This window comes from Rana temporaria, chromosome 6, assembly GCF_905171775.1.
Source record: "Rana temporaria chromosome 6, aRanTem1.1, whole genome shotgun sequence".
NCBI lineage: Eukaryota > Metazoa > Chordata > Amphibia > Anura > Ranidae > Rana > Rana temporaria.
This window is the reverse complement of record NC_053494.1, coordinates 5764933-5789802: the sequence shown is the minus strand read 5'-3', so window position 1 is coordinate 5789802 and position 24870 is coordinate 5764933. Positions and strand designations below refer to the sequence as shown.

At 45.6% G+C, this 24870-nt stretch overlaps 1 protein-coding gene across 2 annotated transcripts in view; it reads right to left on the bottom strand.

Moving 5' to 3' along the window:
• The window catches only part of LOC120942951, a 116458-nt gene that overhangs the window by 73213 nt on the left and 18375 nt on the right, over positions 1–24870 (bottom strand). For both annotated transcript variants that reach the window (XM_040355939.1, XM_040355940.1), the window contains exons 7-19: positions 17325–17429; positions 17121–17225; positions 16918–17022; positions 16714–16818; positions 16509–16613; positions 16305–16409; positions 13770–13819; positions 12825–13107; positions 10077–10262; positions 8867–8916; positions 5933–6218; positions 3006–3194; positions 2813–2862 (exon numbers count right to left, since the gene is read on the bottom strand). In XM_040355939.1, the coding sequence (XP_040211873.1) occupies positions 2813–2862; positions 3006–3194; positions 5933–6218; positions 8867–8916; positions 10077–10262; positions 12825–13107; positions 13770–13819; positions 16305–16409; positions 16509–16613; positions 16714–16818; positions 16918–17022; positions 17121–17225; positions 17325–17429 (1724 nt within the window). The remainder of the gene's footprint in view (positions 1–2812; positions 2863–3005; positions 3195–5932; positions 6219–8866; positions 8917–10076; positions 10263–12824; positions 13108–13769; positions 13820–16304; positions 16410–16508; positions 16614–16713; positions 16819–16917; positions 17023–17120; positions 17226–17324; positions 17430–24870) is intronic.

The following is a 24870-nucleotide window of genomic DNA, read 5'->3' as shown; positions in this document are numbered from 1 at the left end:
TTTAAGTGGTTAAGTAACCACTTAAAGCGGATGTGCCACTAAAAAATATATTAAAAGCCAGCAGCTACAAATACTGCAGCTGCTGACTTTTAATATAAGGACACTTACCTGTCCTGGAGTCCAGCGCCGATCGCAGCAGATGACAAGCGATCGCTCGTCACCCTGCTGCTCCCCCCTCCATCCACGGTGAGGGAACCAGGAAGTGAAGCGCTCCGGCTTCACTGCCCGGTTCCCTACGGCGCATGCGCGAGTCGCGCTGCGCCCGCCGATTGGCTCCCGCTGTGTGCTGGGAGCCGAGTGTTCCCAGCATACAACGGGGGACGGACGGGAAGCAGAGGAAAAACCTGTCTTTTGCCCGTATCGTAGGGCCGGAAGTGGGTGCAGATACCTGTCTGTAGACAGGTATCTGCACCCCCCTCCCCCCTGAAAGATGTCAAATGTGACACCAGGGGGGGAGGGTGCCGATCAGCGGGACTCCACTTTAGAGTGGAGATCCGCTTTAAGCTCAGGAAGATTTTACCCCCTTCATGACTATGCCGTTTTTTTCAATTTTTTGTTATTGGTGTTTGTTCACCACTGGGTTTTTATTTTTTTTGTAAAATTAATGATAAAAGACTGACAATTTTGAAAAAAAAAATATATATATATTTTTTCTTTAAGCTATAAAACATATCTAATAAAAAATGTATTCTGCTACATATTTTCGGTAAAAAAAAAATCTATTTTGTGTATATTGATTGGTTTGCATGAAAGTTATAGTGTCTACAAACAATGGTGTATACAGTATATACTGGAATTTTTTATTTTTTATAATCTTCTAATCGGCTTATAGTGGGACTGTGATAGTGCGGCGGGTAAACTGACGCTGAGGTGGGAACTAACTGACACTGACATCACCAGTGACACTAATAGAATGATGAGAGCTAATAATACGCACTGACATTGTACTAATGACACTGGCTGGGAAGGGGATAACATCTAGGGTGATCAAGGGGTTAACTGTGTGCCTAACAATGTGTAATGTGTGTGCTGTTTTTACTAAACAATGTGTTTTGCAGGCAGAAAAAAAAAAAACATGATCTGCTGTCAGAAGAGAATTATGAAGAAGAGAAGTGCTCTTTGATAATTACCGTAGCCCTTCGGCGCATGCCAGTGACCAATCAGCAGCTGGCACCCGCTGATTGGCTTATACTGTAGCGAATCGCAGCACAGACAGGGTGGCAGGCACATTTGAGTTCGCCCCATACCCTGGCACGCAGATTTTGTACTGGATACATGATCCAGCACAGAGCACCCGCCCTGCTGCAGTACAGTACCTGCCCGCGAGAATGTGTTTCCAGCGCAATCCCATCGCGCTGGTGCTCGGCGGTGCAGACTGTACATCTCGTGCTCACTGCAATAGAAAAAACACATTTTCCTATTGCAGCGAGCGCGAAAAAGAGAGTGGAGGGGACTTGTCGCCTCAATGTCAGCAATGCCTTCTCGCTCATTGGGAAAGGAAAAAACACATTTTCCTTTCCCAATGAGTGACAGAGCTCGGCGCTGTCTCCCGCGACGGGGCTCGCAGGTGTCAATCTCGCTGATAACAGAGGCAAGATTGACACAATATCGTGGTCAGGTACTGTATATGTATGGTGGGTGGTTAAAGCGGTTAAAGTGGTTGTAAACCTTGGATGCAAAAAATGAACAAAGCATATCCTTCTATAGGATAGCAGTGCCAGTGTAGGAGATATTCACTGTACCTACAGGCGATGTGTATAAATCGAAATCTCTACGCTGGTCTGAATTGGTGAAACAGCTGCTACTCAAGACCAGGAAGGAATCAAATAAATACTAAAATTATAAATGGTGCGTTATTCCCTGTGTTAAAATATGGAACACACTATATTGGATGAACAAAGAGTGACTGGTGTGTACACAATAGTATGTGAGGTAATTGCCTTAATAAATTGGGACTAATACTAAATAGATTGTTACATAAGTGACGCTCTAAAGCCCTGTACACATGCACAGTTTTCTCGGCGGTAAAAAGTTTGCAGAGAAAACCGAGAGGAAAGCCGAGAACCCGGCAGGAAAACTGCCATGGAGCTTTGGTCGGGAATCCCGGCCGTGTGTATGCTCCATCGGCACTGCTCACAGTGTTTTACATAGAAAAGTAGTAGAACTGGCGGAAAAAAAAAAAACGGGATCCCGACGGGAAAATAGAGAGCAGGTTCTCTATTTTCCCGACGGGATCCCCGTCTGTTTTCCTGTCGGGAAAACTGCGAGGAAGCATACACACGTCCGGTTTTCCCGGCCAAAAGCTCTCTTGGCAATTTTCCTGCCGGGAAAACCGGTCGTGTGTACGAGGCTTAAGGTGCTCAAAACAGTACATATCAATAAACAATCTATGTATAGAAAAATTGTGCCTTATGTGATAAACAATTGTATTGCACAAAGTTCATATTCATGAGCAACGATGCAGCTTGTGGAATCTTTTCAGACAGATTCCTGCAATACTCCCTTATGCTGAAAAGCACTGAAAGCTTGCAAGATGTCTGCTGGATTCCACTTGTAAGTAATCTCCAATGACTTGGAATATGATGTTTCATAAAGTAAAGTTGGCCTCTTACCAGATATGGTGGATCCCTATTACAGAGATCCAATTGAGTTGTGATCTAATATTCATGGTGTTGCTATGAATACGCATAGACTATGAATATAGCACCATTTATATATATATATATGAATAAAAAGAAATAAGATAAAAAAAAACTAAAAATATACAACTTAGTATGTTAGTACACTGTGGCGTTGCTGATTATTTACTCACATAGGATTTTCCCGGTGCTGGTTGAACAGTGTTTTCATTTGGAAGATATTCTAGAAAATATAGAAATTACAATACAAGACAATAATTAACAAAGTTTCTATATCAGCTTCTAAGTGATTGATGAGATTAGGTTATCTTCCTGTTGGAGTCTTATTCCTCTAGCTATGGGTAAAGAGAGTTGTGAAAAAATTACCCTGAGGTTGGTGGAACAACTTTAGGCTCTTTAGTTTCTGAACCAGCGCCGTTCGGTTGCGTTTTTCTTCTTGAAGGAAGTAGAGGAGATCACCAGCCCACTTTTCAATCCTGGACTGAACACACGTCGCCCATTTTTTATCTGTATAACATTGCAGATCATCAATCATCACAATCACGTTGTCCTTCCCTGTGTACAAGGAAGAGATCAATAATTAATAATGTGTAGAGTTAAGCGGACACCTGGATGTTCGGGTTCGGGTCCGAACCCGAACCCGAACTCCGAACCCCATTGTAGTCAATGGGACACGGACTTTTAGGAAAAAAAATGTGCGGAGGTCCCCGCAAATTCAATAACCAGACCCTTCAGTTCTGGTATGGATATTCAGGGGAACCCCGCCGTCAATTTAAAACAAAAATTACGTGCGGTTCCCCCTAAATGTCCATAACCAGACCCGTTATCCGAGCAGGTTGACCTGGCCGGCCGCAGAAAAGAGGGGGGGACAGAGTGCGGCCCCCCCCTCTCCTGAACCACACCAGGCCACATGCCCTCAACATGGAGAGGATCTCCCCCTGTTTATGGGGACAAGGGTCTCATCCCCACAACCCTTGCCCGGTGGTTGTGGGGGTATGCGGGCGGGAGGTTTATCAGAATCTAGAAGACCCCTTTAACAAAGGGGACCCCCAGATCCTGACCCCCCCTGTGTGAAATGGTAATGGGGTACACTGTACCTCTACCATTTCACGAAGGAAGTGTAAAGTCTTGTAAAAAAACACACTGACACCAAAGAATAAAGTCCTTTATTAAAAAAAAAAAAAACTCCAGCGGTGAGAAATCCACTCGTTCCCGGCTTCCTGCGTTGTCCTGATCCTGCAACGGCTGCGGGTGATCTCCCGCGATGAGAAGATCCTGCGTCGGGTGATCTCCGCTCCGGCGATGAGAACATCCATTCATCCAGCGCAGCAGCATCCCGGACCTCCTCTCACCGCTGGGCACACCATTTCACCTTCGTGAAATGGTAGAGGTACAGTGTACCCCATTACCATTTCACACAGGGGGGGGTCAGGATCTGGGGGTCCCCTTTGTTAAAGGGGTCTTCCAGATTCTGATAAGCCCCCCGCCCGCAGACCCCCACAACCACCGGGCAAGGGTTGTGGGGATGAGACCCTTGTCCCCATCAACATGGGGACATCCTCCCCATGTTGAGGGCATGTGGCCTGGTGCGGTTCAGGAGAGGGGGGGGGCCGCACTCTGTCCCCCCCTCTTTTCTGTGGCCGGCCAGGTCAACGTGCTCGGATAACGGGTCTGGTTATGGATATTTAGGGGGAACCGCACGTCATTTTTGTTTTAAATTGACGGCGGGGTTTCCCTGAATATCCATACCAGACCTAAAGGGTCTGGTTATTGAATTTGCGGGGACCTCCGCACATTTTTTTTTTCCCGAAGTCTGATCCCGGACCCAAACTTTTTTCAATTATTCGGGTTCGGGTCCGGGTTCGGGAAAAACACAAAGTCCGTACCGAACCCGGTAGGCTGCTCAACCCTAATAATGTGCAGATTTCATTAACCTGTGTCGCGAAGATATACTGCAGCACAATGGCTCTCCTGAGCGAAATCCCGTTGGGTACGTCCTACCTGTTTTTGGCCACCAGAGGGCGCGTGCCCATTGCACAGCGGGGGACCCGATGCGCGTGACCTGCGGGCATTATCACCGACTGGCCACATGCAATCGCGTGCACAAGTGTAAACACCCAAATCCCTGTGCTGTCAGAGAAGAGGAGACACATCGTTTCTTCCTAAGTAGGAAAGTACGAAGTAGGAAAAGCAATATGGCTTCTCCTCTAGTCACTCCCATCCCTACACAGTTAGAACACACTGAGGGAACAGACAGTTAACCCCTTTATCGCCCCCTAGTGTAAACCCCTTCCCTGCCAATGACATTTACACAGTAATCAGTGCATTTTTATAGCACTGATCGCTGTATAAATATCAATAGTCCCTAAAATGTGTCAAAAGTCTCCAATCTGTCCGTCACATTGTCGCAATCATGATAAAAATCGCAGATCACCGCCATTACTAGTAAATCCTTAACATCCTTACCTTGTCCTTAACAACAATAAGTCATCACCTGTCAGTGGGCTTCCTCACTGACAGATAAATGAAAGATAAAGAATGCTGTTGATAAAAAAAAAAGATAAACGATGCCGGCAATTACCCAGCAATAGAAAAATGTTTAAAAAAAGGCATTCCCTTGCTCCCTCCCCACAGGATTTGATTGACAGCAATTAGAACCAATGGCTCCCATTGTTGTCTTTGTGCCTGTGGGGAGAGAGAGTGAGCAATGATTCTGCTCTTTGGCACAGCACTGGATCAAAAGAGCACCCAGGTAAGTATTTGTGGGGTGGCTGGGGGGAGCTGATTTTGGAAGGTTTTTATTACATTAAAAGAGGTATGTTTTTTTTCAGAATCATACTTACCTAGGTGGATGCAGCATTGGTCCAAGACTGAGAACCGAGCGATCAAACACACTCAGGGCTCCCTAAGCAGAGAGCTGGCGACTGTCAGTCACTGCTCTCTGCTCTGCCTCCCTCTCACTGGGCTGTGGACGGGGTGGGAGCGGCCTGCTCAGGCTCTCAGTCGGGTGTCGATCCAGGCATGCGGGCGGATCCCAACTTCATTGTCCATATTTTGCCCGAGCTTGGACTGGCTCTGTGGCATCAGCCGACAGCAGGCTTCAGTCCGCTGTCTGCTGAAAATGGGTCACAAGGATGCAGAACGAATCCACAGGACAAATACAGCCAAATGAGCTTTTCCTGTACTTTTCCTTTAATGCATGGAATACATTAGGGTAAAAATAAACTTCTGCCTTTAGATCTTTTGATACATTTAAGATATGGATATAATGTTTCAGTCAGGAAGACTCTTACCTAGTTTTTCTACCAGCTGATCTGTTGCTTTTTGGTACAGAAATTCCCCCTGTGAAGTGACAACTTTTCCAGTCTTCATATTGTGATATAGAATTGCCACTACACATTGAAGTTTTCCATCTTCAAGTCCCACATTATCATATGATGGCATTTTATGATAGGTGACTTCTCTTTGTCCAAACATGTCTGATGACATCATTTTCCTTAGCCAATCGATATGACCCTCTTCTGAGACAGAGAAGACACCAATGATGGATCCCTGAGATGTTGGTGTTTTCTGAGGGGTCTGAACATAAGAAATATTCAATGACTTATAATTAAGAAAAGGAATATCACTGTTCCATTAACCGCTTGCCGGCCGCCGCAGGAACTTATACGTCGGCAGAATGGCACGGCTGCGCAAATGGATGTATAGATATGTCCCCTTTAAATTACCGCCGTGTGGCACTGTGTCTGTGTTAGAGATGAGCCGAACACCTCCCCCGTTCGGTTCCCACCAGAACCTTTGAACGGACCGGACGTTCGCGCGAACATTTAGAACCCCATTGATGTCTATGGGACTCGAACGCTCTAATTCAAAAGTGCTAATTTTAAAGCCCAATATGCAAGTTATTGTTGTAAAACGTCTTTGAGAACCCAGGTCTTGCCCCAGGCAACATGCATCAATGGAAAAAAAGTTTTAAAAATGGTCTTTTTTTTCAGGACTGAAAAATTTACAGTTATTTAAAACTTTTTTCCATTGATACATGTTCCCTCGGGCAAGACCCGGGTCCTCAAAGACGTTTTCACAGGCATACTATAGACACCCAGCAGGTACAATATTTAAAAGGAATTTTTCATTTCTTTTTTTTTTCTTTTTTTATTTAAGCATCATTAAAATCACTGCTCCTGAATCTTTAGGTACAAACTACAGAGCACACGGCCAGTACACACCAAGTAGCTTTAGGTGCAAACTACAGAGGACACAGGCAATAAATCATGTAAGAATACTGCAGCCATAAATATATGTACAACACCTGGGATGTATATATATCCTCTACACACTGTAACATTAACTGACTAGCCTGCCTGCCTGCTCTATCTACCTGCAAAATATGACACTCTCTCTGTCTCTCTCTCTCTGTCTCTCTCTGTCCTCTCTTAACCACCGCAACACACTACACAAGGCTGACCTGCAGGCGGCCTTTTATAGTGTGGGGCGTGTACTAAAGCCCCTGAGCCATAATTGGCCAAAGCCACCCTGCTTTGGTCAATTATGGCTCTTTGTTTTTTGCAAGCTGTGATTGGCCAAGCATGCGGGTCATAGTGCATGCTTGGCCAATCATCAGCCAGCGATGCTGCAGTGAATTATGGTCTGTGAAACGTAACTCGAATTTGGCGCGAACGACCCGTTTTGTTTGTATTTCGTCGAACGATCAAACATACGATGTTCGAGTCGAACATGAGTTCAACTTTAATACGAAGCTCATCCCTAGTCTGTGTGTTTTTTTACAATCTGTTACACTTTCTTTGTAAAATGGTAGGGGGTACAATGTACCCCATTACCAATTCACATAGGGGGGGGGCCGGGATCTAAGGGTCCTCTTTGTTAAAGGGGTCTTCCAGATTCCGATAAGGCCCCCGCCCGCAGATCCCAACAACCATCGGGCAAGGGTTGTGGGGATGAGGCCCTTCTCCCCATCAACATTGGGGCATGGTGCTTTGAGGGGGTCACAGACCCCCAAAGCATCCTTCCAATGTTGAGGGCATGTGGCCTGGTATGGTTCCTGAAGGGTCTGGAATGGATATTTGGGGGGAACCCCACGTCATTTTTTTTTATTTGACGGCCATACCAGACCTGAAGGGCCTGGTAATTGAATTTGGGGGGACCCCCCACACATTTTTTTTTATCAATTAATTTTTTTTCTGTATTGACAATTCATTATAGCCGCGAGTGGTTTTAAATGACTTTTTTTCCTTCAGAAATTACATTTTGTACAGGGACAGTCCCAAAAACGGGAAACATGTAATGGATATCTCTCTATTGGTCAGAGACGTGGAACACAATAGGCTCCTGAGATGTGAATTCCGGTCCTGGAGAAAGAGAGGTGGGGGGAGGGGACAAAGAAAAATGGAGAGAAAGAAGAAGGGATAGAACGAACAAGAAAGATGGATAGGGAGAGAGAGAAAAGGGGAAGAAAGGAGAACAGAGAGCAAACAGTAGGGTAAAAAATATTTGAAAATTTTTATTGGGGGGGGGGGGTGACACCATATTTTACCGCACCAGGTGACACCAACCCTAGTGACGCCACTGTCTCACTGCATTGAGGGATAGTATCTAAGACCCCTTTCACACTGAGGAGTTTTTCAGGCGGTACAGCGCTAACAATAGCGCTGCTATACCGCCAGAAAAACTCCTGCCCAGCAACCTCAATGTGAAAGCCCGAGGGGTTTCACACTGAGGCGATGCGCTGGCGGGAGAGAAAAAAATCTCCTGTCAGCAGCATCTTTGGAGCGGCCATCTTTGGACGTCCTTGCAACGTCATTTGGAGCAATGCACACTGGGATATTTTACAGACGGCGCATGCGCAGTTCGTTCGGCGCCGGGACGCGCTTGATTTAAATGATACACGCCCCCTACCCGCCGAATTTGAATTCCGCCAGGTGATTTACGCTACGCCGCCGCAACTTACGGAGCAAGTGCTTTGAGAATACAGCACTTGCCCGTGTAAGTTGCGGCGGCGTAACGTAAATCGGATATGTTACGCCGCCGCATAGATACGGCGATGTACAAGAATCTGGGCCTTAGTTTTCAGGCAATAAAAAATATAGAAATTTTAACTAGTTCCCACTGTTCTTCTAATAAGGTGCAGCAAATATCACTAGACTGCAGTATTGCAGGTTTAGACATTTATCTTCACACCAATAATATATTCTTCTTCTTTTATTACTCACATTTACTGTTTTCGAGGTTTGTGGAGCAAGATCCACTTTGTGAGAATGTTCTGTAAAAAATAAAAGTACATTTATAATTTTGAGTACAATAAAGAGATTTCCTGTATAACTCTGTAATAAGATGGAAGAGTAATGCCGTGTACACACGATCATTTTTCGGCATGAAAAAAAACGAAGTTTTTCCAACTTCATCATTAAAACGACGTTGCCTACACACCATCGTTTTTTAAAAATGCTCTAGCAAAGCGCGGTGACGTACAACACGTACGACGGCACTATAAAGGGGAAGTTCCATGCGGATGACGCCACCCTTGGGGCTGCATTAGCTGATTTTGTGTTAGTAAAAGACGATTCGCGCTTTTCTGTCTGTTACAGCGTGATGAATGTGCTTACTCCATTATGAATGGTAGTTTTACCAGAACGGGCGCTCCCGTCTCATATCTTGCTTCTGAGCATGCGCGGGTTTTTAACTTCGTTTTAGCCCACACACGATAATTTTTTACAACCCGAACAACGACATTGTTTAAAACGTTATTAAAAAATGCAGCATGTTCGGAAAAAAAATGTTATCGTTTTTCAGAACCCAAAAAATGATGTGAAGCCCTCCGTCTGCCGGTCCATCCAGCCTTGTCGGTGTCCATCGTGTCCGTCTGCCGGGGGTTGCAGCGTTGAATTTGGCGCCTCGGTCGAGCTGTGCAGAGCCGGATTTCCGGTGTGTTCGGCTCCTTTCGGCTTCTCTCGGCTCCTCTTGCGTGGCTGCGTGCGGAGCCGAGCGTGGCCGAGCCTAGCTGAGTGCGCAGTACACTCGGCTTGGCTCGGTCTTTGTCGGGCTTTGTCGGCGGCGCTCAGAGACAGCGGGGATCGGCTGTCTCTGAGGAGGATCTCTGTAAATCATGCACCCATGATTTTCCCCTGATTTTAAGGTATCGGGTATACGCCGATAAATACGGTATATATAATGTTTGGGGGTTCTAAGTAATTTTCTAGCAAAAAAAAATTGTTGTAAACACCAAATCTCAGAAAGAGGCTCGGTCCTTAAGTGGTTAAGATGTATGTCTGGAGTTCCGCTTTAAGTTCTTGTGCTCTTCCTATCACTGTTACCATCACTTCCCAGATCCCAGTTGTCAGCCTTCAGCCTGATATCCCACCTTCATTCCATGGACAGAATTGTTTAGGAACATTGCAGGTGAAATCGGTTAAAGGAAATTACCTGACATGTGGCGGAATTGTCGCACTTTCTTTAGTATCTGTACCAGTTTCATTTCATCGTCTTTATCTTTAGGTGAAATGGGACAGAGATCTTCCGCTAATCTCTCAATCTCAGAAATTATCTTCTTTAGCCGCAGCAGTTCTTTAGCCTGAATGTCATCAATTATCATAACCACATTTCCCTTTCCTGCGCACAAAACGAAAGTAATAATCAGAATAGTTAATTAGATAGATAATTAGACACATCATTTCTTTATTGTCATTGCAATTAGTCACAATATTGGTAATTAATATTGACTATTATAGGTTGCCCCCCTCCAGTCTTATCATCACTCATCTCTAACCCAACAGCCCCCCTTTAGTCCTATCCTCCCCTTCCCCCAATCTAGCCGTCCCCTTTCACCTGCCAGCAGTGGCGTAGCGTGGGATGTCAGCGCCCGGGGTGAGGCAAGTAATTTGCGCCCCCTTGACCCATGAACTTGCCTATTTTCAGCTAGCTCCAGTCTGGTCACATGATCTACTGTGTGAGACAGCGGTGGCTGTAGGGAAGAGGAGAGCGTGCTTGATAATGACTGGTAAAGTCTGGAGTGGTGACATGCATATGTTCCTATGTCCCATCTGTTGTTGGTGCTCCCTCCTATCCATACTCGTGACAGCGCCCCTCTATATTTTGTGCCCGGGGCGGTGGCCCCCCTTGCACCCCCCACGCTATGCCACTGCCTGCCAGTCTTATACTCCTGTACCCCATCCAGGAGCCCCCTTTCACCTGCCAGTCTTATACTCTCCTGTACCCCATCCAGGAGCCCCCTTTCACCTGCCAGTCTTATACCCTCCTGTACCCCATCCAGGAGCCCCCTTTCACCTGCCAGTCTTATACCCTCCTGTACCCCATCCAGGAGCCCCCTTTCACCTGCCAGTCTTATACCCTCCTGCACCCCATCCAGGAGCCCCCTTTCACCTGCCAGTCTTATACTCTCCTGTACCCCATCCAGGAGCCCCCTTTCACCTGCCAGTCTTATACTCTCCTGTACCCCATCCAGGAGCCCCCTTTCACCTGCCAGTCTTATACTTTCCTGTACCCCATCCAGGAGCCCAGAGCTGCATCTCAAAATCTTACACTTGTGTATTCACCTATGGACCAACATCCTTCAATCTTATATTGAGTTTGAACACATAATGCACCAAGGAATGAATGGAGACTGTGGAGATGAGTGGATTTAGAGTGCATAGAGGACCACATGAAGAAATGCATAGAGAACTAAATTAAGAGTGCATAGAGGACCGAATGGAGACTGCATAGAGAACTAAATAGAGGCTGTATTGAGGACAGAATGGAGGCTGCATAAAGGACTGAATACAGAATGTATAGAGGACTGAATGGAGACTGTAGAGAGGATTGAATGGACACTGTGTTGAGGACTGAATAGAGACTGAATAAAGGACTGAATAGAGACTACACAGAGGACTGAATAGAGACTGTATATGGGACTGAATGGAGACTGTATAGAGGACTGAATGGAGACTCTGTATAGGACAGAATGGAGACTGTATAGAGGACTGAATAGAGACTGTATAGAGGACTGAATAAATAAAGACTGTATAGAGGACTGAATGGAGACTGTATAAAGGACTGAATGGAGACTGTATAGAGGACTGAATGGAGACTGAAGAGAGGACTGAATGGAGACTGAAGAGAGGACTGAATGGAGACTGAAGAGAGGACTGAATGGAGACTGAAGAGAGGATTGGATGGAGACTGTGTTGAGGACTGAATAGAGACTGAATAAAGGACTGAATGGAGACTACATAGAGGACTGAATACAGACTGTATAGAGGAGTAAATGAAGACTGTATATAGGGCTGAATAGAGACTGCATAGAGGACTGAATGTAGGCTGTACAGAGGACTGAATGTAGGCTGTATAGAGGACTGAATGGAGGCTGTATAGAGGACTGAATGGAGGCTGTATAGAGGGCTGAATGTAGACTGCATGGAGGAGTTTCATGTTCTGCCTGTAGAAGCAGCTCAGTGTTATTCTATGTGTCCATGTACATTAGGGCGATTACATGCATATTTTAAGCTCAACATTTAGAGGCAGAAAAAACCCTTCTGGTTTGCATTTTTGATTGGAACTTTCTGCCAGAAAAAAACGTGAAACTCTCCTAAATACCCAGTGTGCATGGAGCCTAAGTATGGTGATGTGTCCATATAAGAGCACCGAGGTCACCAGCGCCCCACACCTTTGTGTGCTGCAAGGCAGAGAATGACACGACCCACAGCTGATTGAAGTGAAAAAAAAAAACGCAACTTGGAAGTTTGGATAGAGATTAGTTCAGAGGACCCCTGAGCTCACCTCTAATCCTGATCTAGAGGCTCGCTTTGGGTCCACTGGTTCTCTACAAAGAAGCCCAATTAAAGTGAAATGCTTCAGAGGGGAGTGCCTTAAGGCAGGGACGATGTTGGAAGCCATCTATACTGATTAAACTTCATGGTGTGACTTTGTGGAGTGGGGCTTTAATCTTTGTTTTTGCTATACATGCCTGAGGTGGAAGGGCTCCTATAAGCCAACAACCCAAGTGAAGAGGAACCCGAGAAACACACATGGGACTTGGAGCAATACAGTTCTTTCTTTGATTTTGAGAAAGAAGTTAGATGGCAACAAATGCATTTCTCCTATGGCAAGTTACTCTTGATACACATTGAAAGTATAAAATGTGGCAAAAAGTTTTAATCTGGGCAGAAACCTTACCAAGTTTTTCCGACATTTGTTGTAACACTTTGCGATACAGAGATTCTCCACGAGGGGTGGTAGGAAACTCTCCACTCTTCATAGTGTGATATAAGACGGTAACTTCACACTGAAATTCCATATCCCTGAGATCTCCTTTATCATCTATAGAGATACTATGGAAGGTAACATGTTGGTGACCAAATATGTCCGATGACAGCAATCTCCTCAGCCAATCAATGTGACCCTCTTCTGATATGGAGAAGACAGAAATGGTGGGTTTTGTTGGTGCCGATGTCTCCTCCTGAGAACATATGAATGGTAAAAAAAAATACAAATAAGAAAGTTGCCATACTAATGCCGCGTACACACGATCGGAAATTCCGACAAGAAAACCATGGATTTTTTTTCTGACGGAATGTTGGCTCAAACTTGTGTTGCATACCCACAGTCACACAAATGTTGTCGGAAATTCCGACCGTCAAGAACGCGGCAAAGTACAACTCTACAACGGGCAGAGAAAAATTAAGTTCAATGATTCCGAGCATGCGTAGGATTTTTGTGCATCGGAATTGCATACAGAAGATGCAAGATGCGGAATTTCTTGTTGGAAAAACTGAGAACCAGCTCCCAAATTTTTGTTGTCGGAAATTCCAACAGAAAATGTCCGATGGAGCCTACACACGGACAGAATTTCCGACCAAAAGCACACATCAAACTTGTCTTGTCGAAATTTCCGATCGTTTGTACGCGGCACAAGTTTGAGATTTTTAGGGTTTCATAGTTATATATTATCTTTAAAATTGAAGACCAATCATATAGTTTCACAATATATTTGTTTTCAGGACTTAGGACACGTTGGTATAATCCGTATAACCTTCACAACAAAATAAAAGTCTTCGGAGAGCCAAATAAATCTGTCTAGAAACATTTTGTAACAGAAAATTATTTGACTTTATCACTCACATTTAACTCTTTTGGTCTTTGATCTTGTCGGCTTTGTTTTGAAAAATTGTCTAAAAAAAATACAAAAGTTGTAGAGACAAGAGTAACTGTCTTTTTTATTGAAATCATTAGAACTCATATAAATGTCATTGCTCTACATACAGGGATGTAAAACTCAATATCCTTTGAGGGCCACACAGGCTACGAATTTGGTATAAAATTAGTAATTTTGTGACTTTAAGTAAACCGAACTTTACATTTACACATCTTAGGCCCCGTACACACGACCGAACATATCCGCTGAAACAGGTCCGACGGACCAGTTTCAGCAGACATGTTCGGTCGTGTGCACGGCCGACCGGACAATTGTCCGGCGGATCGGACAGTTTCCAGCGGACAAATGTTTCTTAGCATGCTAAGAAACATGTCCGCTGGAAGCCTGTCCGTCGGACATGTTCGGTCGTCTGTACAGACTCAGATCGGCCAAAAGTCATCGCATGCGTCGAAGTGATTCGACGCATGCGTGGAAGCATTGACCTTCCAGGGCCGCGCACGTCTTCGCGTCATCATCGCGGCGACGGCACGGCCACGTCACCGCGTATCGTGTCCGCGCGGATTTCTGTCTGATGGTGTGTACAACCATCAGACAGAAATCCGGCAGCGGACGCAGTGGACATGTCCGCTGAAAACGGTCCGGCGGACCGTTTTCAGCGGACAGATCCGCTGGTGTGTACGAGGCCTTACATTTACAACTATCAATGCAAATTGGCAAATCCAGATACACAGGCAGCTGAATTTATACAATGGCCCAGATTAACAAAGCACTTATGCCGACGTATATCAAGTTACGCCGACGTAAGTGCAAATGTGCGCCGTCGTATCTGTGCGCAAGACCCAGAAACAGAGATATGCTTAAAAATAGGGTTCACCCTGCCGACGTAACTTGCTTACGCCGGCGTAGAGTGGGCACACATTTAGGCTGGGCACATGGTGTCACTCCCATTGATTAGCTATTCAAACATGCAAATGAGGGAAATACGGCGATTCACGAACCTGCGTGCACCCGACGCAGGCTACGAGAGGTGCGCGTAAGTTGTACGTCTGGCGTAAAGTTATGCCCCATAAGGGAGGTGTAACCCAGCAGCAGACATGCGAAGGTCTGCACCAGGGAACACAAGACGGCTTATTTTACGTTGGACGTGTGTCTGGCTGGGCGTAGGTTACGTTCACGGCGTACGCAGTGATCCGGCGTATCTTAGGCAGTTATTCCGGCGTGGTTGTGAGCAGGCGCAGGGGGATGCGTCCACGTTACGGCGCATGCGCAGTTCGTTATAAGTACTTGTCTGGCTTTCGGCCCATAATTTACATGGGGTCACGCCTCATTTGCATGGGCCACGCCCACTTTCACCTACGCCAGTTTACGCCTTTGATACCCACGCCACGCTGGCGCAGCATTGGGAGCACTGACTTTCTGAATTACTCTACGGCGGTGTAATGTGCGCCGTGCTCTCTGTGAATCTGGGCCAATATATAAAAATACATAAAGAGTTTTTGCTCTGCATGTGTGTACATATACTTTAACTCAGGGGTCCTCAAACTACGGCCCTCCAGTTGTTCAGGAACTACAATTCCCATCATGCCTAGTCATGTCAGTGAATGTCAGAGTCTTGCAATGCCTCATGGGATGTGTAGTTCCGCAACAGCTGGAGGGCCGTAGTTTGAAGATCCCTGCTTTAACTAATACAAAAGCCTGATTCATAAAATACTACTGTCACAGGGCCACAACGTGGGAACTAATCAGTACAAACAGTAAATGGTGATGCACTGAAATCATCACACACCTCACCCACTAATGCCTAAGGCCCCTTTCGCACGGGAACAGATCCGCTCAGCGGAGTCCGCCAGCTCAGCGGAAGATCGATCTGCTGATCTCCGCTGAGCCGGCGGATGACAGGTCCGTCTCCGCTCACTGAGCGGGGAGGGACCTGTCAGAGCCCCGCTGATTTCTATGGGGAGATCGGACAAAAACAGACACCATGTTCGTTTTCATCAGATCTCATCCGATTCGGTCTGCCAGCTGGATGGCTGAACGTATTGCCATATGTCTGTTTTGAGCAGATCGTCTGGCAGACGGATGTCATCGGATACATCTCCACTGACATCCGCCTGACCATAGGAGTCAATGGGTGGCCCGCTCGGATTCGCCTGAAAAACGGACAGGTGGATGCAAGCAGGCTTATCGTGTGAAAGGGGCCTAAAATGTAACTTTTATTTCAATACATTTGCTAAAATGTTACACAATGTTGCAATACAGACTCTCTAAAATCTGAACTTTATTATGAAAAAATGATTGAATATTCATAACTCCCTCTGATGCTATGGATACTATATTGTCCATTTTTGCTCACCCCAAATAAATTGTGCTAAAAAAAAAAAAATCCCCAAATCTGAGGGGTCTATGTTGGAAAGTGGTTGCATGAAACCTGAAACATGTGGGAAGAAGTTAGGAGATAGACAAAGATGGGAAAAACAGAAGACACCACATTACAGTCCCACCTATATTTTGAGGCATTCTTTGTGCAGGTGTTGGAGAGGAGATAGAAGGATGCCCAGATCTGTCCTGGCCTGAGGGGTTTATGTTGGAAAGTGGTTGCGGGTAACCTGAAACGGCATGATATCACAGGGGGGAAGAAGTCAGGAGATAGACAAAGATGGGAAAAACAGAAGACACCACATTACAGTCTATAAATAAATTCCCACCTTTATTTTGAGGCCTTCTTTGTGCAGGTGTTGGAGAGGAGATAGAAGGATGCGCAGATCTGTCCTGTTCTGAGGGGTCTATGTTGTAAAGTGGTTGCGGGAAACCTGAAACGGCATGATATCACATTGGTGGAAGAAGTCAGGAGATAGACAAAGATAGGAAAAACAGAAGACACCACATTACAGTCTATAAATAATTTCCCACCTTTATTTTGAGGCCTTCTTTGTGCAGGTGTTGGAGAGGAGATAGAAGGATGCCCAGATCTGTCCTGGTCTGAGGGGTCTATGTTGTAAAGTGGTTGCGGGAAACCTGAAACGGCATGATATCACATTGGGGAAGAAGTCAGGAGATAGACAAAGATAGGAAAAACAGAAGACACCACATTACAGTCTATAAATAAATACCCACCTTTATTTTGAGGCATTCTTTGTGCAGGTGTTGGAGAGGAGATAGAAGGGTGCCCAGATCTGTCCTGGCCTGAGGGGTCTATGTTGGAAAGTGGTTGTGGAAAACCTGAAACGGCATGATATCACATGTGGGAAGAAGTCAGGAGATAGACAAAGATGGGAAAAATAGAAGACACCACATTACAGTCTATAAAAAATTCCCACCTATATTTTGAGGCTCTCTTTGTGTATGTGTTGGAGAGGAGATATAAGGATTCCCAGATCTGTACTGGTCTGAGGGGTCTATGTTGAAAAGTGGTTGCGGGAAACCTGAAACGGCATGATATCACATGGGGGAAGAAGTCAGGAGATATACAAAGATAGGAAAAACAGAAGACACCACATAACAGTCTATAAAAAATGTCCCACCTTTATTTTGAGGCAATCTTTGTGCAGGTGTTGGAGAGGAGATAGAAGGATGCCCAGATCTGCCCTGGTCTGAGGGGTCTATGTTGGAAAGTGGTGGTGGGTAACCTGAAACAGCATGATATCACATTGGGGAAGAGGTCAGGAGATAGACAAAGATGGGGAAAAACAGAGATGGAGAGCTTTCCAGTCGGCGATCCACTGGCTTACTGGGTCATAAGAATAGACCACTGTCCAGAACTTGCCCAGTATGCAATTGAACTGCTGGGCTGCCCTGCATCCAGCATGTTTTCTGAATGGGCATTCAGTGCTGTTGGAGGTTTTGTTACTGATAATAGAATGTGTCTGTCCACAGACTCCATGGACTGTTTGACATTTATCAAAATTAATCAGTCCTGCATTATCTGCAGCTATGAAGTAGCTTTATTGTAAGGCTCTCTTTGTGCAAGTGTTGAAGAGGAGATAGAAGGATGCCCAGATCTGTCCTGGTAAAAATTGGTCTTTGGGTGTCGGCAGTGCCTTCACATTGTAACCCTATTGAGGTACTCTTGATGAAAGCAAGAATTTGCCTTGCTGTCAAAAATTGCAATCATATGCACCTGCCAAACAGGTGCGGAAAAATTGGTCTTTGGGTGTCAATTGTGCCCATGAAACCTACACCAAAGAAATTCTTCCATATAAAATCAACACCCACAAGGCTAGGCAGCCTATCTTGCAGATATTCCACATCCCAAAAACACTTAATCAGCAACATCAGGTATTTCATAGCTGCAGATAATGTAGGACTGATTAATTTTGATAAATGTCAGACAGTCCACGGAGTCTATGGACAGACACATTCTATTATTAGTAACAATAATCATCCACCATGTGATGCAGATACTGCCGATAAGATGTAGAAACTGACAGCCCTGGGAGGCGAAAACTAAGAAAATTGTGAAATGCAACACTTAGGTGGCTACCTTCTCCATCTTTCCTCTCCTGACTAACAGAAGCCTCAAAACTTTGTTTTCGATGACACTGTAACCTACCAAAGTTGAAAAAAGTGTTTGATAAGCTCCTCTTTAAGGTGTCCTTAAGAGATTTCATCTTCTGCACTCACTGCTGTGCCCTCTCCATAATGCCACGAGTCTGCCCCAGCAGAAACACAACAGGGATTGTGTCACTGATCCATGCATTGTCGTGGTTTACCATCCTTGTGGCCTCCTAAAATTGTGACAGTACAGTGCATGCATCCTTTATGAGCAGTCATTGGCATGGGGAAAAAAGAAGAGCCGGCCTGAGCCTGTCACTTTGCCATACTCACACAGATACTCGTTGGCGGCCCTCTGCTGCATGTGCAACCACTGCAGCATTGCCAAAGTTGAGATTCACCTGGTGGACATGTCACAAATCAGGTGGTTTACAAGCAGCTGGAATTCCTTCTGAATTTCAGCCAACCAAGCACTGGCTGTGTATGTCCACCTAAAATGGCTACAGACTCTTCTATTCTGCCTAAGCAGATCTTCCAACCCTGCACCACCACCACCGCTGCACCACCATATTGAGGAAATGTGAAAGGCATGGCACATGTTTTAACTTTCCCTGTCTAAGGGAGGACAGGAGGTTTGTGCCATTATCGCACACCACCATTCCTGGCTCCAGCTGGCATGGTGTGAACCACCCCTGGGCCTGCCCCTGCAGAGCTGCAAGAATCTCTACTCCGATGTGGTTTCTGTCCCATAGACACACCAGCTGAAGCACTGCATGGCATCTTTTAGCCTAACTCATTGAATAGCCCCTTGAACGCTTAGGGGGGACTTGTGGTTCGTAGGACAATTCAATAGAGGAGGGCATGGAGGAGGAGGTTGTAGAGCTGACAAATGTTGCATCATCGACATTTGCTGTATGGAGACGTGGCGGCACAAAAAGCTGCAGCACTGAGCCATGTTCTGCATTCTTCCAAGTTGCAAGCAGAGTTACCCAGTGTGCTGTGAATTAAATATATAGTCTCTTACCATGCTTGTTGGACCACGTGTCAGACTCAGAAGTAATGTGGACTTTGCGGCTGACTTCCTTGTCCAACGATGCCACAACATTGCCCTCCATGTGATGGTACAGAGCTGGAATGGCCTTACATGAAAATAAATAATGACTGGGAACCTGCCATTGTGGTACAGCACATTCTGCAAATTCACGGAAGGGGACAGAATCCACCCGACGGCAAGGCAGAAGTTACAGAGCCAGCAGCTTTGACAAGCTTGCATTTAGACACTGGGCATGTGGGTGTCAGTGACTGTAGTTTTTTTCCGCTGCAGCAGATGGGGCTGAGAAATTTGCCAGCTGGTATGTGTGCTGGTATGTGTGCTGCTGGCATATGTGCTGCAAAGACCTGGGACACCCTGCGCTATACCGACATCCCTGTCAGTGGAGGTTGGGGGCAGACTGAAGTGAGAAGGAGGAGGAACAGAATAGCACCCCTTTTGTTAAATATATGGCATTAAACGCGCACTAACGCACAGAAATATACTGCACTAAAAGTGCACTAACGCATTAAATATTCTGCGTTAAACAGAACGTAATGCACTGAAATATATGGCGTTAAACTTGCAGTAATGTTCTGAAATATACAGCGTTAAATGGCAGTTAGTGCAACTGAAATATACAGAGTTAAACTTGCAGTAACGCACTGAAATATACTGTGTTAAACGGCACGTAATGCACTGAAATATATGGAATTTAACTTGTAGTAACGCACTGAATTATACTGGTAAATACTGGTAAACGGTCACTACACTCACACTTACTGAACTGTCACTAGATTCTACACTAAACTGATATTTTACACTGACAATCAGTATTTTGTAGCAGCGAACAGAGCCCTGTATTATTTTCTGATATCACACTACAAATGGCCCTTATTGAAAGAATACTTTATAGTGTGTGGCTGGACTAAGAGCAATGAGCCATGATTGGATAGAGTCACCATGACAGTGTCCAATCATGGCTCTGACAGTGCTCTGTGCCCTGATTGGACAACGCTTTCATTGCTTCAACCAATCAGGGATTACAATGCACTGTGCAGTGGCGCAGTGCATTGTGGTCATTCAACGGACCGAACAAACGGTCTATAATTCGGGTGTCCGTCCAATGGGCGAACAGCCAATGTTCGGGCCAAACTCATGCCTGGGCCGAATCCTTCGCCCATCCTTAATCGCATGGTTCTCTTTGTGCATGTATGACGTGATGACGTGTTGATCACGAAATGCATTGAGGCTGTGCGTCTGCCCTTAATAGCGCCACTTCCGGGTTTTTCTGGTTCCGCCATGCTTTGGAATGTACTCCGCAACCTGGAAAGATGGCGAGAGCACTTGGTTGGCTGTACATGTCGATGCTGACTTACAGCACCTGGAAATGTAAGTGCGCATTCGTATATACACTTATTTGAATTGATGTTTTATTAAACGTACTGCACTGTGATATTAACCACTTAACCACCAGCCGCCGTCATATAACGGCGGCAAGGTGGTTGCTTAACTGGGGGTCGCCGTTATTTAACGGCGCCCACCAGAAGCAGTAATGCGCGCCGCCTCGGGCGCGCACACTGAAAATTCTGTGCGCGCCGGGTCTATGAGACCCGGCGCTACACAGATCTCGGTAATTGACCGACAACCGCGGTCTTTTACCATGTGATCGCGCCGTCCAATGACGGCGCGATCACAGGTAAACAAACCGGCGTCATTTGATGACGCCGGTTCCTCCCTCCTCTCGCTGTACCGATCGATACAGTGTGAGAGGGGGGAGCGCGGGGTGTCAGCAGCGCTGTGGATGGATCTGTGACTATTGCAGTCACAGATCCATCCATCCCTGCTCAGCCATCCCTGCATTAACCCCTACAATACTCTGGCTTCCCTGTGCAATACTCTGCATTAACCCCTGCAATACTCTGGCTTCCCTGTGCAATACTCTGCATTAACCCCTGCAATACTCTGGCTTCCCTGTGCAATACTCTGCATTAACCCCTACAATACTCTGGCTTCCCTGTGCAATACTCTGCATTAACCCCTGCAATACTCTGGCTTCCCTGTGCAATACTCTGCATTAACCCCTGCAATACTCTTCCTTCCCTGTGCAATACTCTGCATTAACCCCTGCAATACTCTGCCTTCCCTGTGCAATACTCTGCATTAACCCCTGCAATACTCTGCCTTCCCTGCGCAATTACTCTGCAATACCCCCTGCGCGATAATCTGCAATACCCCCCGCGCGATACTCTGCAAAAACCCTGCGCCATACTCTGCAAAAACCCTGCGCCATACTCTGCAAAAACCCTGCGCCATACTCTGCAAAAACCCTGCGCCATACTCTGCAAAAACCCTGCGCCATACTCTGCAAAAACCCTGCGCCATACTCTGCAAAAACCCTGCGCCATACTCTGCAAAAACCCTGCGCCATACTCTGCAATGCCCCCGCGCCATACTCTGCAATGCCCCCGCGCAATACTCTGCAATGCCCCCGTGCAATACTCTGCAATGCCCCCGCGCAATACTCTGCAATGCCCCCGCGCAATACTCTGCAGTACCCCCTGCCAGTACTCTGCAGTACCCCTTGCGCAATACTCTGCAGTACCCCCGCACAATACTCTGAAATACCCCCCGCGCAATACTCTGCAATACCCCCCGCGCAATACTCTGCAATACCCCCCGCGCAATACTCTGCAATACCCCCCGCGCAATACTCTGCAATACCCCCCGCGCAATACTCTGCAATACCCCCCGCGCAATACTCTGCAAAACCCCCCGCGCAATACCCCCCGCGCAATACTCTGCAATACCCCCCGCGCAATACCCCCCGCGCAATACTCTGCAATACCCCCCACACAATACTTTGCAATACCCCCCGCACAATACTCTGCAATACCTCCCGCACAATACTCTGCAATACCCCCGCACCATACTCTGCAATACCCTCCGCACCATACTCTGCAATACCCTCCACACAATACTCTGCAATACCCCCCACACAATACTCTGCAATACCCCCCACACAATACTCTGCAATACCCCCACACAATACTCTGCAATACCCCCCACACAATACTCTGCAATACCCCCGCACCAATACTTTGCAATACCCCGGCCAATACTTTGCAATACCCCGGCCAATACTCTGCAATACCCCAACACCAATACTTTGCAATACCCCCGCACCAATACTCTGCAATACCCCGGCCAATACTCTGCAATACCCAGAAAATACTCTGGGGAAAAAAATGTGTTTTAACCACTTCCCGCCCACGTCATATGAGGTCCTTGACTTTGTGCAGGGATATCTAAATGATGCCTGCAGCTACAGGCATCATTCAGATATCATTTTTTTCAGCCGGCGATTCTCTACACCATAAGAACGATCATGGCGGCTGTTCCGCCTCTTGATCGTTCTTACGGGAGGCAAAAGTGGACGTCCCCACTCCCTTCACCCTCCGGTGCTTCTTCTGACTCACCGCTGCGATCGAAGCCAGGATCATTTTTTTTTTGTTTTTTTTCAGGCTTCCCAGCCTAGAGGTGAGATGTGGGGTCTTATTGACCCCACATCTCACTGTAAAGAGGACCTGTCATGCTATATTCCTATTACAAGGGATGTTTACATTCCTTATAATAGGAATAAAAGTGATCAAAACATTTATTTTTGGGGAAAAACGTGTCAAACTAAAATAAATAAAGTAAAATGAACAATAAAAATAAAAAATAAATATTTAAAGCGCCCCTGTTCCCGCGTGCTCGTATACAGAAGCGAATGTGTACGTAAGTCCCGCCCACATATGAAAACGGTGTTCAAACCACACATGTGGGGTATCGCTGCGAACGTTAGAGCGAGAGCAATCATTTTGGCCCCAGACCTCCTCTGTAACTAAAAACATGTAACCAGTAAAAACATTTAAAACGTCGCCTATGGGGATTTTTAAGTAGCGAAGTTTGGCGCCATTCCACAAGCGTGTGCAATATTGAAGGGTGACATGTTGGGTATCTATTTACTCGGCGTAACTTCATCTTTCATATTATGCAAAAACATTGGGCTAACTTTAATGTTTTTTTTTTTAAAAAGCACAAAACTGTTTTATTTGCCAAAAAAAATGCGTTCGAAAAATTGCTGTGCAAATACCATGCGCGATAAAAAGTTGCAACGACCGCCATTGTATTCTCTAGGGTCTTTGCTAAAAAAGCATATATAATGTTTTGGGGTTCTATGTAATTTTCTAGCAAATAAATGATGATTTTTACATGTAGGAGAGAAATGTCAGAACTGGTCTGGGTGCTCCAGAACGCCTGATGGTGCTCCCTGCATGTCGGGCCTCTGTATGTGGCCATGCTGTGTAAAAGTCTCACACATGTGGTATCGCCATACTCGGGAGGAATAGCAGAATGTGTTTTGGGGTGTATTTTGTGGTATGAATATGCTGTGTGCGAGAAATAACCTGCTAATATGAAACTTTTGTGGAAAAAAAAAAAAAAAAAACCTTGATTTTGCAAAGAATTGTGGGAAAAAATTACAACTTCAAAAAACTCACCATGCCTCTTTCTAAATACCTTGGAATGTCTTCTTTCCAAAAAGGGGTCATTTAGGGGGTATTTGTACTTTTCTGGCATGTTAGGGTCTCAAGAAATGAGAAAGGCCGTCAGTACTTCAGATGTGATCAAATTGATAAATTTTCAGTAATTGGTACCATAGCTTGTAGACCCTATAACTTTCACCCAGACTAAATAATAACCCAATTTTTTTTTTTTTTTAACCAAAGATATGTAGCAGTATACATTTTAGGCCAAATTTATGAAGAAAAATTCATTTTTTGCAAAATTTTATAATAGAAATGAAAAAAAATTCATTTTTTTACAAAATTTTCGTTCTTTTTTCATTATTAGCGGAAAAAATAAAAACCGCAGAGGTGATCAAATACCACCAAAAGAAAGCTCTATTTGTGGGAAAAAAAGGACAAAAATTTCATTTGGTTACAGTGTTGTATGACTGAGTTATTGTCATTCAAAATGTGAGAGCACCGAAAGCTGAAAATTGGTCTGGTTATTAAGGGTGTTTAAGTGCCCAGTTGTCAAGTGGTTAAACAAGCTTTTATGGTAGATCAGTATAAAGAGGTACCTCTGGAGCCAAGAACCATCCCCTTCAGATATGCTGCCCACCATGGGACTTGTGGGACTCATGTAATTGATACAAGGCGTATTTATTTAAGTTTTCTGGTGAGTTTGTTTCCTCCACTGTCATCACTACAGCTCTATAATAACTTCAGGCTATGGCCCGGATTCACAGACGTCGGCGTATATTTAGGCGGGCGTAGCGTATCTAATATACGCTATACCGACGTAGCGCAGAGAGGCAAGCACCGAATTCACAAAGCACTTGCCTCCAAATCTACGCTGGGTTTCTTAGTCGTAACTCGTCGTAAGTGGAAGTGGGCGTGAGCCATGCAAATGAGGCGTGACCCCATGTAAATGATGGATTGAGCACCATAAAGATACGAATAACATACGGCACATGCGCAGTCCCGTGGACGCATCCC